At 39.7% G+C, this 18,317-nt stretch overlaps 1 protein-coding gene across 3 annotated transcripts in view; it reads left to right on the top strand.

Annotated features, from left to right (window-relative positions):
* LOC116408821 (cyclic AMP receptor-like protein A) overlaps positions 1-18,317 on the top strand; it is a 262,366-nt gene that overhangs the window by 227,245 nt on the left and 16,804 nt on the right. For 2 of the 3 annotated variants that reach the window (XM_031896805.1, XM_031896806.1), the window contains 2 exons: positions 956-1,038; positions 15,160-15,307. In XM_031896805.1, coding sequence (XP_031752665.1) covers positions 956-1,038; positions 15,160-15,307 — 231 coding nt within the window. Of the gene's footprint in view, positions 1-955; positions 1,039-15,159; positions 15,308-18,317 lie in introns of those variants that run through there. The other variant, XM_031896807.1, reaches the window with a different exon arrangement.

Here is an 18,317-nt window from a genome sequence, read left to right as displayed (position 1 = left end):
AGCGTCTATTTATTTAGAATTTTCAAGGTCACAGACATTGATGGCTCCAAACCGGAGTGCTCTTGACTATTGACTATGAAAAATGTTACACATAAAGCTAATTTGTATTTATTTAATATTAATGTCAGTTGAGTAGAATTAGTAGTATTAATTGTATTTTTCCTTCTGTGTGGCAAGTATCCTGAATATTTTTGGTACCTATATGTATATGGTAAAATGTATTTATTGTTATTGTATTTAAAGCAATTTTTAAATACTTTGTGGGAGCTGTTTTCAAGAAATCCATTATCCAGAAAGCTCTGAACTATGGGAAGGCAATAAACTCAATTTCAATCAAATAATTAACATTTTTAAAATTGATTTTCTTATTCTCTGTAATAAAAAACATTCTGGATCCTAACTAAGATATATTTAATCCTTAAAGGAGGCAAAACAATCCTGTTGGGGTTAATTAATGTTTAAATTATTTTTTAGTAGACTTTAGGTATGGAGATCCAAATTACGGAAAGATCCCTTATCTGGAAAACCCCAGGAGCCAAGCATTCTGGATAACCGGTTGCATACCTGTATAAGGAATGTGTGTCACTATAGAAGAAGACTAAAGAATACTAGCCCATTTTTTATGTTCAACTCATAATTATGTCCTGAAATATAATATATATATATGTTTTACGTATGGTTCTATGTTTATATGTAATGTAATAATATATTCTAGTTGGCAAGAACATTATGGATTGCTGACAATACAAGCTTCCCCTCCCCAGAAACTAGAATCTCCTCCTCATGTTTAGCCATAGTAGTGAGCTATTTTTATGCCGTGATTGACATCAGAGGATGCTGTTTGCTGTTGCAACTACACATATTTTCTGATGTCAATCACAGCATACAATTCAACATGTACTGATACTGTTAAATACTGTGTTAGTGGTAACTGTTGTCATGTCTCTTATTTAAGGTGGTGATGGCAGAAGAGATAAAACATCTTAAATGGTACCCATGCGTCTATCTTGCAGTATCACTCTTTCCCCTTTTAAACAGGTGTGTTGCTTTTTTTTTGTCAATGGTCTTTTAATTTTTGAGCAAGGCACTTATTAAATGGTGAATCTTATGCAAAATAACAATATAACTTCCATAAATTATAAAAAGAACCAATGTTACATAAGTAGGCATATTTTACAAGTGGGTCAGCACATGACTACATATATATGTATGTATATATAGTACACAGGGAGGAGCACACCCTATACAAGTCCAAATGCCCTTGGTGCAGGTCAAAAATATAATAGAAGAGTGCCGCACACACAGGGTCTTGATGCAAAAGAAAAAGCAGGGACTTGATGCAAGCATAAAAAATCCAACGTTTCGGTCCTCAATAGGACCTTTCTGATATGCCGGTTGTAAAACCTTTTTTTGCTGTATATATAAATATATATATATATATTATTTTATTTATTTTTTTCTATGAGGTGCAGTCCCTTTTTCAAGCCTTGTTTTGTGGAGTAACTCTAAGGCTTTTTTTTAGTGGTCAAGGGTAAAGGTAGCAGAGTACCAGCATATCAAGGCAAAAGTAAATAGTGAGTTGTCCAAATTTTTCCAGAAAGTTGTGTGGGGTGATGAATACCCTCACGAGGAATGTGCTATATAGTACCAATATGAGTAGTATATTTATTCAGTAAGTAACTAAGAGAAAGCTACATTTTCATTTTGGTGAAAGAGAATGCAAAGCACTTTATAAACTAGGTAAATGAGAAACAATGGTCAAGGTAACAGTTGCTTCAAGTGAGTGCACTGTACATTTCGGATAATACAACATAATAGTAAATCTATTTTGGCTCCTTTAATGTTAAAAAATGAGGTCCCAGATAAACAGGCCAAACCTACAATATATAAAAACAAATGTACAACTTAGCTTTAAAGCAAAATTTGAAAAAGAAGGGCAAACTAGAGACTGAATAAAATATACTGGTATATTAAAAGCAAATAAATGAAAGGAATCCCCACTTGTGAATACACGGCAAGAATACATGTATGGCAAGACTATCCCAAAACCCAGAAAGCCAAGGTCCCTGGTCTGAGTTCACTCCGCCAATAACAGCCACCTTTCACTTCTGGAGGAGCCCTCCGCTACTCGGGTGCCGACAGGACTTAATGTGAGAGAACCAGGGCAAATGTTCTGGGCAGCCTAAGGAACCTATGCGTACAAAATCAGAGGGAGGAGGTGTAGTCACAAACAGGCAAATGGTCAAAGCCGTACTGGCAGCAGGTACAAATTCAGAATCCAAAAGCGTGGTCAAAATCAGGCAAAGAGGTCAGGTCAGGCAGCAATCGTCAGAAAACAGGATCAGGCTAGGTCAAACACAGAAAATTCAGATAGAAAACACACCCAGGAACGTTAGAGCAACAGAACCTACGTTGGGCAAAGGAAACATGCACAAGCGCCATATAAATATTTGAATTTTCGTGCCACGTGATGTCATCACGCGCACGTCATCTTAAAAGGGACGCGTGTGCCGAGTGCGCGCCCCTGGGACCACCAGGGGTAAGTATTGTTACATTACCCTCCCCTCTAGAGGGGGCCACTGGACCCCTAGGCTTCCCAGGAAATTTTAAATGGAACTGTCGTTTTACACGGTCAGCCCTAACATCAGAGGCAGGGACCCAAGATCTCTCCTCAGGACCATAGCCCCTCCAATGTACCAAATACTGTAACCTCCCCCTGACAACCCGAGAATCCACTACCCTTTGTATATCATATTCCGGTTGACCATCAACAACCACTGGAGGAGGAGGAGAATGATGACGAACCATCCTGGCTGGTTTTAATAAGGAAACATGAAAGGTATTTTAAGTGAAAGAGATTTTAAGTTCAGGAGGAAGTTCTAAGTGGACAGAAGTGGGATTAATGATTTTGGAAACAGTAAAAGGACCAATAAATTTAGGACCCAACTTAGCAGAAGGAACTTTAAGCGAGATATTTTTAGAAGACAACTAAACCCTGTAACCAGCCTGATATTCTTGTCTATCGGCAGCTCTCTTTTGTGCATTCACAGCAGAAGACAAAGTATTCTGAAAAACTGGTCTGAGAAAGAGAAAGCCCTTGGATGAAGGCCGTAAACAATAATGAACGGAGATTCCCCCGTGGAAGCATGAGTAGCATTATTAAATGCAAACTCAGCCCACAGAAGAAACTCTGCCCACTGAGACTGATTATTGGACACAAAACATCTCAAGTATTGTTCCAATGACCGACTTTGTCCTTTCAGTTTGGCCATTAGTTTGAGGATGATAGGCAGAAGAAAAGGACAAATCAGTACCCAAGAGGAAACAAAAAGCCTGCCAAAACCTTGATACAAATTGAACCCCTCTATCAGAGACAATATTTAGAGGAGCCCCATGAAACTTGAAAATATTAGAAATAAAAAGTTCTTCCAGAGTCTTTGCAGAAGGGAGGGTGGGGAGGGAACAAAATGGCACATTTTACTAAACCAGTCCACCACTACCCAGATAACCTTATTACCATTTGAAGGAGGTAAATCGACAAAAAAGTCCAAGTGACTGCAGCAAGCCCTGAGGTACAGACCAATTTGGTTTGGAACGTTGGCAAATTGCACAAGAAATTATATAGACTCCTATATTCTGTCTCATTGTAGGCCACCAGAGTGAACAAGACAACAGAGAATAAGTCTTATTTTGACCTGGATGACCAGCTAACTTGGAATCATGAGTCTCGGACAAGACAGCCTCACGCAAATTCTCTGGAACAAAAAGTTTACCGGGTGGTATCTAAGCTTTAGAGAGAGAGGTAAAAAGATCTGGACTCAGGGCAGCCACAATCACTTCCTTTGGAATAATAGTGTCTGGTTCCAAACTCTCTTTAGGGTTAGAGGCGTCGGCCTTCAAAATTTTAGACCCTGGCCTGTAAGCGAGCATAAAATTGAACCGAGTGAAAAATAAGGCCCATCTCACTTGTCTAGGATTTAAACGTTTTGCAGATTCAATATATAATAGATTCTTATGATCTGTGAAGACACTAACTGTGTGTTTAGCCCCTTCTAAAAGGTGTCTCCACTGCTCAAAAGCCCATTTAATTGCCAACAACTCCCTGTTACCAATGTCATAATTAGCCTCCGTTGAAGAAAATTTCCTAGAAAAGAAGGCATATGGGTGAATTTTATCAGTAGCAGGGTGCCGTTGTGACAACACCGCCCCAGCTCCTATTTCCGATGCAGCCACTTCCACCAAAAATGGGAGGGTGGAATCTGAGTGGCGAAGTAGGGGAGCAGAAATAAATGCTTCTTTAAGAAGCTTAAAGGCTTCTACTGCTTCCCTAGGCCAAATACTTGGATCTGCCCCTTTCTTGTTGAGGGTAGTGATTGGAGCTACCAGGGAAGAGAATCCTTTAATGAATGGCCTATAATAATTGGCAAAACCGAGGAACCTTTGGATGGCACGTAAAGAAATGGGTTGAGCCCAGTTCACAATTGCCTCCACCTTAGTTGGCTCCATCTCTAATCCGTGTTGGGAGATTATGTACCCTAGGAAATGAACAGAGGAAAGCTCAAAGATACATTTCTCCAGTTTAGCATATAAGTGATACTGCCGGAGCCTATGTAGTACCTCTAGGACATGACAGTGGTGCTCCTTTAGATTAGAGGAGAATATTAAAATGTCGTCTAGGTATACCACTACATAGTGCCCCAGGAGATCCCGAAATATATCGTTCACAAACTCTTGGAAGACAGCAGGGGCGTTACATAAACTGACCATAAAGGCATTACTAGATATTCATAATGCCCATCTCGAGTATTAAAAGCTGTCTTCCGGGGGGCGTGGCTTGGCGCTGAATGTGAACAGTCGCACCTAGAGACTGCTCCGTGCCCCGGTCCTTATAATCCTGCAGATAAGCGCACTCAAACCGCACAGAACGGAATCCTGGGGATATACCGGAGAGCCCTTACCCCCGAGAGCACTAATGGGGCAAAACAAAGCCCAAAAAAGGGCATCAGAAGCCGCATCAAGACTCGAAAAGTTTTCCTGCGAAGCACGGCACACCCAAGATGGTGGCGAGTAGAGCGCGGCCCAGCCACCACCACAGCGGCAGACTAGAGGGGAACCCAGCTTCCGCACAGGGACCCCCGAGCCTCCTCAGCAACCCCGCCAATTGAACCTACATTAGCTGACCTACTCTTGGAAATCAGGGCCTCCAAGAAATCCTGTACTTCCCTCATATGCTCAAAAACTGACGAGATAAAAGTCAAGCTATCTATAATAAAGCAGGACTTCCAGAAGCTGCGGGAAAGAACCACGCTCTTAGAACGCCGGGTAAGCTCCCTGGAGGACGTTTCCAATCCAATGCCCGACCTACTGCAGCAGCTACACCACTCCGTCAACTCATGTGCAGCCAAGTCCAACGACCTCGAGAACAGACTCCGTAGGAATAATCTGCGGTTCCTTGGCTTTCCCGAACGCTCGGAAGGCAACTCGCCGGAAAAGTTCATAGAAGCCTGGCTGGTAGAGCAATTCTGCAGGGAGTCGTTTTCCACAGCGTTTGCGGTCGAGCGCGCACATCGAATACCCACCAAGGCCCCAATACCGGGGGCACCAGCCAGACCGCTAATAGCCCGACTGCTGAATGCGAGGGACAGAGATTCAACACTGTCGCTAGCCCGCAAGAAAGAGCAGATAACCTACCAGGATGCCAAAATATCAATCTTTGGTGATTTCTCTGCTGAAATCCAAAAGCAAAGGGCCCGGTTCCTGGAAAGTAAAAGGCGCCTTCGAGAGATGGGCCTCCAGTACGCCATGCTGTACCCGGCTTGGCTACGAGTTATTGAAAACGGGACCACACACTTCTTCACTAACCCGCAGGATCTCTGCAGTTGGATCTATGCTAGGAGAAACCGTTAAGGGACTCCTGTTCTACACTGGACCCGCAAGACAGGGTGATCTCTCGCTATGGACTCATTTTTCCTGAGTATAAGAGACATAGGACAACCCCAGGTCGTATAACCTGTATGATGTGCTATGTTTGTTAGTTTGTACCCCCCGATTATACCCGTTAGTTGGTGGTTAAGTTATCTGCATTAGGACCGGGACTGAGCATACATTACGAGTGAACTACTCTAACACTACCCCCAGAATCACTAAGTGGTGACAAGCAATTTACTTACTCTCACGGCCGGAAGGCACTGTGCAGGAAGTCAACAGCAATTTACGATCCCTAGTTGACTCGGCTGGCCTGATGGAGGTGTGGAGGCACTTACATCCTAATACTCGCCAATACTCATGTTACTCCCAATCCCACACAGTGTTATCAAGAATTGACCTGGGATTTGTCAACAAGGTAGCACTCCCCCGGGTAAGAGAGAATATCTTGCAAGGGGCATCTCAGACCATGCCCCCCTGGAGATCCACTTCAGGGAAGCAGAACAAGCTAAGAAACCAAGGTGGTCACTGAACCCAGCGTGGCTGGGAATTCTAGACAACTGCCAACTGATAGAAGCTGCCACTAGGGAATTTATCTCACTTAATGAGCACACGGTGGGCACATTGACTTTCTGGGATGCACTGAAAGCATACCTTAGGGGCCTCTTTAATGATGAAATAACAGCCTTAAAAAAGCAGTCCAGGAACGCACAGCACCAACTAGAGTTTGATATCTTGGAACTGGAGGCAGAGGCCGCTGCCACCCCACTCCTGGGCAAATTTAAGCAGCTAGAAAGAGCCCAGGAAAGGTATGCAGAATACATGAGAGACAAAGCGCTCGCCCAGTATACCTTTATGAAACTGAATATTATGGAGTATGGGGAAAAGGCAGGGAAGCTGTTGGTCCACCTAGTAAGAACGCAGTCCACCCCCAATGCAATCACGTTATTAAAAAAAAAAAAAAAGCTGTCTTCCACTCGTCCCCCTCCCTGATTCTGATTAGATTGTATGCACCTCTAAGATCAAGTTTAGTAAAAACAGAGGCACTTTTAACTCTATCGAAGAGTTCAGAAATCAAGGGAAGAGGGTTACGGTTTTTAACCGTGATCTTATTCAGACCTCTATAATCGATTTTTATATACAAAGATAAAACCTGCTCCAGCGGGAGAGGAGGAGGGTCTTATGAATCCTCTTTCTAAGTTCTCCTGAATATATTCTTCCATTGCCTGCATTTCTGGAGGAGAGAGAGGATAGGTTCTACCCTTGGGAGGAATAGCGCCAGGAACTAACTCAATTGCACAATCATAATGCAAATGTGCAGGAAGAGTCTCTGCCGCTTTCTTAGAAAAAACAGCAGCATAAGCTGCATAGGGAGGAGGTAACCCCTCCAGAGAGGTAATTGCCAGAGAGATAGAAGTTAAAAGACAGAACCCTTCACAGTCTCCACCCCATTGAGGAATCTTAGTAGTGACCCAATCAATATGCGGGTTATGTTTCTGTAACCATGGAAGACCTAAGATCACAGGGGTGTCGGGCAGTTAATTATATAGAAGGATATTTGTTCAATACGAGAACCCTCAATGGACAAAACTAGGTCCTGCGAATTGAAAGACACAAAACCACACCGCAGAGGACTCCCATCAATAGCCAGTAATCTGACTGGAGGAACCAAAGAGATACAAGGAATACCCATTTTACGGACAAAATTGACATCCGAAAAATTCCCAGCTGCTCCAGTATCTAAAAAGGCCGAAATCTCAACACTAACCCCTCCCCATTCAAGGAGGACAGGTAGGAAGATCTTAGAAGAGATAATTTGGGGAGTAGAAACTGCATTACCCAAACAGGACTCCCCAGACCTGCTTAGGCTTTGCAGTTTCCTGGCCGTTTTGGACAATTGTTGTATAAATTACCCTTCTCCCCACAGTACATACATAACCCATTATTACTCCTATGGAGCCTCTCCTCGGAGGATAAGCAGGTAGAACCCAATTGCATATGCTCTTCCAATGAAATGGGAGTGGAAATAATGAGTAGTAATGAGCTCTGTTTGTGATATAGCTTCTTAACATGCTAACAAACACAAAAATAGTTTTTTAAAACCCAAATTTGTCACAAAAAAAGTTTTATTATGCAACAAAACCACGACAATTCTAAATGTGAAAATTCATCAGCTAAAACCTTGCAAGATCATGTAGATCACAGTTTTGGAGGTTTTGAGATTTTTGACACTGGCTTTCATGTGACAAGTTGAAAAAGCGCAACTTTGTGCTTTTTCAGTTTGGATCTTTTGATAAATGCCTACCGTTTGTTTTACAGTGGTTAGTTTTTCGTGGTTTCAAACAAATAAAAAATGAGTTTTAGTAAATCCCCTCCCCCCCTGTGTTGCCATGGATATTGAGTCACATAGGCCTGTTTTATCAGGATGCAAAAGTACCTTTAACTGGACTAGCCAACCCGTAGTATTACAACGGCTAATGAACCGCGTCTCACTTCATCCTTAGCAAGATAACATTTGTTGACTGAGAAGGTTTTCGTTAGTACAGTAGTTCATCAACAGCTGGAGCACTAGAGAGTATAAATCCCTATTGGGCACTTATTCCAAGACTGCACCCAGAGATGCAATATCCATGAAATGAGAAGAGAGAAGAAATGTACTGAATGAAGCAGAAGAGAAAAAAGATTGAAGGTGCTGAAGCAGAAGGAAGAGGGGAAAATGTATTGAACAGATCTCTCTGTCAACACATATTCGTCTTTTCATATCTGGAACAATTCATGTTAAGTTTCCTGGACATTCAATTAACTCTTAAAACAAACAACAGCATTAATAACTACCAGAATTAAAGTGACGGCAGTGTATTATTGTATATCTTTAAGATGCCAGGTGCAGCATTAACTGATTGTCCTGGCCCATTAGATGTCAGAATCTAATTAGAAAAATGCTTTTAGCAATTAAGAGAACTTAAACGAAAGAAATGGATGTATCACAAACATATACACATATATAGCTGCTTATAAATATATATATATATATATATATATATATATCTGTGTGTATTAATAATTTTGGAGAGTGGATGTTAGGGCTCATACAAGTGCTAAAACATGCACAAATTGTCATGTATTTAAATTAAAATATATCTTAATGGAGTTTCACAATATAAAGAATTTGGGAACAGTTAATTCAGAAAATACATGCAAATCTCAGATTACACAGTTTACATGTAATCATACATTAAAGAGGAGGGGAGTGTGAGTAGGGGTTAGGATTCGGGGTAGAGGGTCTGGCACCCCCGTTCATTGTGGTCTGCTGCGTAATTGTTATTCTAGGTGGGCCCTAATAGTTTCAATTGAGTGTTGGGCCCCTGGGGGAAAATAATATTGCACGTGGTGTCTGCAAATACAGGCTGTCGTGCCTAAATAGGGACAGATGATAGGTATAAAAGATTGCAGAAGGCACTCACAGTTCCATGGACAGGCGTATAAGTAAAAGAAAAGTTTTATTTTAATATGGAAACATAAGGTGTAGAAAAAGCCTTAAGCGTTGTTTGCACTGATGCATTTAATCATAAGCTATAATTAAGTGCATCCATGCACAAAACGTATAAGGCTGTTTGTATACCTTATGTTTTTAAAATAAAGTAAAACGTATGTGTCTGTATGTGGATCTGTGAGTGCTTCCTGCAATCTTTGGTATGATTATTTTTTTTTTATTATTATTAGACTATATGCATCTTTTCTATATACACCTAAGAGGTATGGCCTTGTCTAACAAATGGCATTAAGGCAGAAAACTAAATCTGTGCATATATACAGTATTTAGTTCTGCAATAAGAAAGAAACAGGTATACATTCAGGTTATTGCTTTAATTAAAAGCCACATTTGTTATTTGTTGTAATAAACAGTACAGAACAGTATGTCATTGGGTCTTCAGAGGAATTGTGGGAGGTGTAGAGGGTACAGAATCTAATCAAACTTTCCTTCCAAGTGAGACCCTTGGCATAATGAACTCCTCCTTTTCTAATCTGCGTAGACACTGGCAGTAATAAGGGGAGAAGATATATTATACAGAATGCATGTTGTCTCCCAAAACTAGCTCTATTTTCCTGGGAGAGAAGGGGGAAGTAAGTGAAAAGTCTTGATCATTATCCATTTATAGAAGGCATAAATGGATTCTTAAATTAAAAGAGCAAGCAGAACGCATTTAACTACAAATCTGTTATTGGTCTTGTATCGAACATCCTCGAGGTGCCTCTTTATGGAAAAATATGCTAACCTGACCAACCTATCTTTGTTTTCAAAATCCCCTTTACCCATCTTCAGATTCTATTTCCATAAAATGTGTTCAATAGCGTAAATTGCCAGGGTTGAATTTGTCATTCGTACTTAAGGGGCACCTGGTCAGTTCAGATATATCAATCTATGTGCTCTCTTAAACCTCTATCAGTAGCCTTCAACATACCATTATTCAGGAATTGTCAAGCAAGTCTCAAAATAATCACTTCAGATGGGAAAAGAACCAGGTTACAGTGAGTTAGTCAGGCGTTCTATGGTAGCCTGGCAACAACCACGCTGCCATCTCAATGATAGGCAAACAAGTGTGTTCTGAGATTACTTTTTTCATTCTGTTATCAAGACAGGCACACATTTTAAAGATAAGGCACTCTTCTACTGAGGCCTTTTCCCTGCAATAGGTGTCAACCATCACAGCCTTTTGAGTAGACAATAGTCTTAATGATGAGTGTTCTCTACCCAGATGGACTTTAAGGTAACCAGCTTAATTAGAAATGCTGCTAATTTTAATTAAGTGCAAATATTTTACTATTCAGAAAAATGTTTAAATGTATTTGTAAATGTCATCTTTTAACAAAATATGTGTATAATTAATTAGTGTTGAATATTTTTGGAAGGTATGTATATATGCAGAGACTAATTGTCTTATGTAATAATATTTAAAATACAATATGTAAAAATACCTAGTATCAGTGGCATGGGGCGAACTTGGGGGCTTACCTTTATTTACATCATGTTATCCGAGCACCTCCCCAAGCATGTGGTTGTACATTGTACTACATGTGGGCATGGAGAGATCATGCAGTTGGACTGAATAGGTGCAGTCAAGGTCGCCATCAGTAACCATGAGTCCTCATAAGAAAGCAGGACCCTCACCTTTGGTCCCTGGGTTGTAATATTGGGCGAGTAATACAATGGCACTCAGGGCTACAAACGGGACAAGCCCTTAATTCAAATTTATTGGGGTAGTGCACTACCGCACTACCGCACTACCGCACTACCGACAATTTCTGGACTTTTGGAGGGTGCCGATCCCTCTGGCAGTGAGCACCGGGCGCTGAATTCACTTTGGAGAGTTAAGGGTGTGCGAGGAAGGTCTCTGTTGTAGGCTTGTAATATTGGGCCCCAGTGAAAAAAAAAAGGTCCCTGGTCACACCCATGGTCTGCCCCTTACACACCTCAGTTATGCTAAAACCCGCCCATGATACACTGAAACTCCACAAACCTTCAAATTAAACCTTTTTATCTTGGAGAGCCAATCTGTCTTGGGGCCCCTGGCTGCAGTACCCTTCATACCCCCTGATAGCATCATGGGTGCAGGCGGAAGGTTAGTTGTGAGGGTGATTGGAACGCAGGTCTTGCCTCCATGATATGCCAACAGTTCAAAAGGGAGTAAGTTATTGCACTAGACACAGCCCACCAATAACTAATCATGCAGATTATTACATGCATGTATTAATTGAAATGTTTTCATACTTTTTACTTTGAGTCAGGTCAAAACCAGGTAAAAAGTGAAAATATTGCTGTATAAGTCATTGGGTCAGATTCAAATCAATGATAAAAATTTCATTTGATAGTTTATCACATTAAAACTTACAGGTGAAATTCAAATAGAGGAGAAAAACTTTTTTTCCTAACTCAGTTCTAGTTTTTCCCATAGATTTCAATAGAGTTTTCATGTGATGTATGTATGTATAACTTTATTTATAAAACGCCACATGGGTACGCATCGCTGTACAATTTTAAAATATACAAAATTACACACAGGGAGGACAAGTGTTATAAAAGAATACAATAAATAAGTTTAAATACACAGGGAGTAAGTGCCATGTGGTATGAGACACAGTAGGAAGGAGGTTCCTGCCCCATAGAGCTTACATTATAAGTGGTTGGGTAACATACAGGCACAAATTGGAAGGTAATACGGGCACAAATTGGAAGGTAAACAGTGTGATAAGTTTTCCTCATCAAATTGTATCTGACCCATTATTCCATAAATATCTAGGGCAGCAAATAAGTGTTCATTCCAAATCTCAGTATCTGTGACACCTAAAAGTCACCTGATCTCACCTCAACTGGCCTTTTGCCTTGACTTCTCTACTGGATTGGCGCTACAGTTTGGGAGCTAATGCCTTTGGGAATATGCCCTTTTCTTTCTTATTGTCTTCCCTCCACACATTTCTGTCTTACTCTTTTCCCTTCCCTTTCTCTCTGTCCATATTTTTATTGTTTTTATCTCCCCACCCCTTGTCTATAATTACTGCATTCAACATCTTTACTTTTCCCATCCCCTCTTTTCTACTCTCCTTTTTTCTTTCCCAGTTCTTTCAATTTTCTTTGTGCTTTAGCTACCCCCCATGCCCCTGTCACTTGTATTCTCCATCTTCTTTTTTTAATAAGCTCTCCCATCATTTTTATTACTCTTCTGCTTTCCCATTATGCACATGCCAAGCTACATCTTTGTGCTGTACCTTTTATAGGAATCTTGCATATCAGACATAATCAGGCCCCATCCTGTAAAAATTAAATTAAAAAGTTGCTTCTTTTTCATAGAAAAGTACACACCAAATATAATTATTGGCCCGGGTGCTCATATCCCAGGCACCTCACTTCTGTCTTTAGGGTTACTCTTTTAGTACACACGGAGGCTTATATTAAAACCCAATCAGGCAATTCATTTGCCCAGGTATTAGAGCCCTAAGCCCATAGCAAAGGGCAGAATCGAAATATCCACTTACAAAACGTTGTGCTCCACCAGACCAGTTAAAAGCTAATCTTTATTAGGACACCATGAAAAGCTTGCTTGATCTTTTTGAGAATCCTTTACTTCCCCTTTTAAATTTATTTTCTTAAGAAAAAGCTGACTTATCATAGGACTTTGGGTTAAAAACATTCTACTTGCAGTGCTGTAAAAGTTGTATTGCTATATAAACATGTTTTTTTGAGCAAAAGCTTACATAATTTTTAGGGTTTGGTTTTCTCCTGTGCCATTCCATCTTTGGTCTGGTTTTGTCCTTTGTTCCCAGTATGATTAGAGATATATATAGTATTTTCTTAGCTCTTGTTACTGTAGTGTTCCTAGAACAGCAGATTAGCATTAAGTCTAAATATTAGGCCCCCTTTTCACTACCTCTTCTAAACCTTTCTATTAGAGGAAAAGTGATGCATCCTGACCCAGGCAGGGTTTATTTAATTTGTGAATCCAGTCACTGGACCTGATTTATTAATTGCTTATAGTAATGATTCATAAATCTGGCTTCTCTGTCAGTTGCTGGCAAAGCCTGTTGGATACTGAAGCCTAAGAAAAAGATATGACAGGTGCTTTGCTTGCAGATTGGGTTGAGTACTGATTCACATTCAGAGCATGCCAGCAGCATGATAAAAAGTTGCATGGGAGGATCCTGATATAGTATTCCACTCACAAACGCCTTCTCGCTAACAGCCAGAGAATCATAGGTTACCTGCTCTTTATATAGACTTAGAGCAGAGAATGTCACAGAAATAGCGTAGAGGCTGAGGCTATGCAGGAAAAAATTGAGGAAATATATGAAATGCCATTTATGACTATTTTAAGCCATTTAAAAACTGGAGGAGATAATTAAAAACTGGAGGCCCATGGGCCAGATTGGCACTCCAATGGCCCTACTCTGCTAATATATAGTCATACTACATAGAAGGAGCAAAAACAAATATGTTGGTTTAATTTATGTTAGAAATCCAGCTTCTTCTAAAATTCACCATGCTTTAGTTATGAAAAATAAAGGTCCCTTTGTATTTCATTCCCATTGTTCAGATACAGTTCTTGGCCAAGGTATTTTCCAGCTGGTGCCCCTTCAGTCTGTATCGATGTCTCCAGAGTTATAACTGAATGTGACACTTCAGAGTGTTATGCCCATGACATGCAAAGCTTTGGGCACTTTGCTGATAAGGATGAACAATTATGTGGGCACATTATTAGGCTTGCTTTTGTTGCTTCAAAGTGGAAGAAAGGACGTAGAGCACACTTTGGACACGAGGAATCCGTTAAAATAAGGCACTCTTTTGTTTTTAAACATGACGAAATAAAGTACAGATTTTAACGGATTCCTCGTGTCCGAAGTGTGCTCGACGTCCTTTCTTCCACTTTGAAGTTACTCCCCCTCAGCTGCAGGTTTGGGGCTGTGAGCACCCGGACCATTGCCGGACCTTGGTGAGCATGCTGTTTCTCAGATCCTAGATTATACGAGAGATAGACTCCAATACTCGAGCGACAGGCTCGGGGTTTAAACACCCGGGCCTCATCTAACCACGTGGTATTTATAGTTTGTTAGTTTATTTTTCCTTTCACTTATTTGTTTATTACTTATTTATATTGTTTCTGGGAAATTTTGTTTCGTTTTAGGGTTTTCCTTAGAGCGATCTGTGAGTGTTGTCATTCTACTGTTTATAAGTTTCATTATATATTAGTGATTGAGCTGGGTTATGGCTCTATAACAGGCCTGTCACCACTTCTGCTGGCATTTGTCCTGGTTGGGCTGCGGCCAATTCAATGTATGCAAATTTTTTTAAATAGCTGATGCTTTGGCAAAGATTTCTGGCTGTTTCTTACTAGAAAAGCCTGATGTGCTAGAATTCTGCATTCATAGAAATAGCTATAGATATTTTGTACAAAATGATAAGAGCTTTGAGAATTATGATGAGATATTATGTGACTGTTTGCAATGTGGCGGAAGGTAAAACAAACAAGTTTGCTTTGAATGGGATCACCCTTTTCATCAAAACAATGGGATCACACTTTTCAACAAATCAGGTTTAGAAACATCCTGTATCACATCTTACCCATATTACCACCCTAACAACCAAGCTAACATCTCATTGATACAATTTATTATATGTTGACATTATTTCAAGAATCTGAGTTTGACTGGGTCCTAATTGTCTTTGCATTATTTCTTTTGTAGGATACATAATGCCATTTTTCCAAGTGAGACAGTTTTCATACTCACATTATTGCATGTTATTAGTGCGCCACTTCATGGATTGGCCAATGCGTTTGTTTTTGGGCTAGATAAAGAAACATGGGACCAGTTGAATTTAACTTCAATACAGGTGAGTACCTTCTATAACAGTGCAAAACAACTTTTTCTTGTATTATTTGTCATAGCACATTTTTAAGGGCTGGATCATATTAAAATGGTGATACCACACATAGAAGTCTGTAAAGCCCTTGATCAGAATGAGGGCCATAAAATTCCCTTACCGGTATTTGCCCTCATCTTGCCCCAAGCCTAGAGCAAGACATCCCTGTTCTATAAGATATTATTTGGGTTATGTAATAAAAGGTAGCTTTTACTGGTCACCTGTTTCAACGAGAAGATAAGCTTCTGACACTGTTTTCATTCAATAGATTAGCCACAATAGTGCAAGATAAAAAGCTATATTTATTCTGAAGAATGCTTTACCATACTTGTGTACACAGCCCTAGAAGCTGTCTCTGTTTAAGATAGCAGCTGCCATATTAACTTGGTGTGACATAACTTCCTTCTCCTCCTGCTTTGAGTATCTGGCTGGATTGTAACTCTAGTCTGAGATAACAGCGGGGAGGGGGAGAGAGGAGAAAGCTGCTCGGGTAGGCTGCCCAGGGCATGAAGTTTTAGCTGAGAGAGGAAATATGATAAAAAAGCCTGTGTGTACAGAATAGAAGGAAATAAATGCCATGTTTATTTTGACAGAGGACTCAGAACAGCAGCACTGTGAGTGTATTGGTGTATTTACATAGACCTTTCTGATAAAGCTTACTTAGTTTTAACCTTTCCTTCTTAAAAAGCTAACATCTTTTTGGTTGCTCTGGGTTACTGCTCCAGGGCAAACTAAGTGCCTTTTATTAAATATGGTGGTTTATTTAAATGTGTTTTCTGTTTTACATTATTATATACAATTTTCAATAGCCTGCTTAGATTTGGCTTATATTCGGATAAACAATATTTTTCAGTCTCAACTCTAACATCCACATTTACCATGTTAAAAAGTGTCATTGTTAAAGTGCTTCCAAAATCGTGCATAGCATAATCTGTAAATAAACAATAAAGACTGAAACATAACCTCCATTACAATCAGAACAATTAGTTTATGCAAACAATGTAATATGCATCCATTATTAACCATCCCCACCGACCATGAAGTTCCTGAAAAATTTGGCTTTTCCTGAAAGCAATAAGCAGTCTGTAAATGGAAGAAAAAACCCCACACAATACATGTTTTCAAAATGTGCCCTCTACTGCAGCAGTACTCCATAAAACCAAAAACACTAAAACCTAAAAACCAAATGTTAGATCATTGCGCTTAGCAGTTTAGCAATGGTTAAACCAAGGGCTGCATGGGCAACATTTGGAAACATGATAGAAAGCAAAGTCTTTGTCACAATGTGTTTATAATAACGATTTTACCATATACATAAGCCCAAGAGCAATTCTAATATGAATCCATCATTGTCACACATTGACTGTAACTGCAATTCAGTCTTCTCAGCTCACAATTACACAACTTTTTCTGTTGCTGCTTACAGTATGTTTTATTTAGGGTACAAATATTAACCTCAGCCTTTACTTGTTAACAGTACTCCTCTCATTTAGCATAAATATTGTGCAATAAGATTTACATTAAACCTAGATGTGACTTCTATTTTAAATCCAAACCTTTTCAATAGAAAACCAGCTAATATAAGAAGCTTGCAATATATAGGTATATTAAGGTGTCTTTTGCATTTGCTGAATTTGCTAATCTAATAGAGGTCATTTCATTGGATGAAATGTGTTTATAGAAGGTATAATCAGTTTAGACTGGGGATTCAAGCCTTTGTCTCTTTATACCTAAGAAAACTAGTTAGTCAAATGAGTGCTATTTATCTACAGGCCAAATATAAAAATTAGGTATAGATAATATATAATTTTATATATATGGCCTCTCCCATGTATTTTAAATTATGTAATTGCTTAACAGAAGCAACAAGCTGTAAAAGTAATGTAACAGTTACAAATATATTTTATGTAAATGGTAAATACATATGGCTTTTTAAAACCAAAACAATATCTTATTTTTTCTGTCGGTTGAAAGCCAAAATCAGAAAAGATATATATTTGCTCTTCAGCTACAGCCAGAGCAAAGGTGGTCTTTGCAGGGGTATGTTGTAGGGTAGTTTTTTATTCCAGCTGCATAAACCTTTTTTACTGCTGCATGTTTGGCAGGTTAACAAAAAATATACCCCAACTTCTAAGACTGATGTCTGAATTAACAGATTTTTTAATATTTTATATTGAAATTTGCCATGGAGCTAGACATAGATTTCCCAGGTGCCCTTAGCCATGTAACTTGTACTCTGATAAACTTTAGTCACTCTTTAGGCCCCTGCCATATGGGGCGGACTCTCAGCAAGCTGAGCATCTGCCCCTGTTTAAAAAGCTGATTGTTGTGCATGCACCACAAGCCATTGTGTTGGCATGGGTGCAGACACACTGAGCAGAATTCGGCTAAAAAATGCATACACAAGCAGTTTTGTACTGAATTCCACTTCGAATTCCTACACAATGGCTTTTTAAAGCATAGAGGCATATTCTTGGCCTTCTGAGAGTCTGCCCCGTATGGCAGGGGCCCAAAGACTGACTAAAGTTTACATCAGGAAGATTTTTTGAGTGTAGGGGCATATTTATCCACAGGCCAAAGATCTGCCCTATGTGGCATTGGCTTTACTGCTGCACTACAAGATGTAGTGATATCACCCTCCCCTCTGCAGAACAATGGGAAGGTTACAAAATAAAAGCTCCCACCTATTGGTAGATATGAGAATACCACTCAATCCAAATCCAAATCAAGCAAGTCATGAGTAGTAGAAACAATAACTCATCTGAAAGCAGTTCCATTTTTTAGTGCTGGCTCCTTCTGAAAGCTCACAATCAGGCACAATTCAACTAAACAAAATACATTTATTGGTTAAAGCAAAGAATTTAAATGCTAGAATTAATTATTTGCAATATACACAGTACATTTTAGTACTTTAATTTAGTAATCATGTCAGAATCCCTTTTAGTATGTTTAGATTGTTACTTCTTGTGAGCAGAGCCCT

This window comes from Xenopus tropicalis, chromosome 2 (assembly GCF_000004195.4).
Source record: "Xenopus tropicalis strain Nigerian chromosome 2, UCB_Xtro_10.0, whole genome shotgun sequence".
Classification (NCBI taxonomy): domain Eukaryota; kingdom Metazoa; phylum Chordata; class Amphibia; order Anura; family Pipidae; genus Xenopus; species Xenopus tropicalis.
Note: the sequence above shows the minus strand (reverse complement) of the source record. Positions and strands in the feature narration are given on the sequence as shown.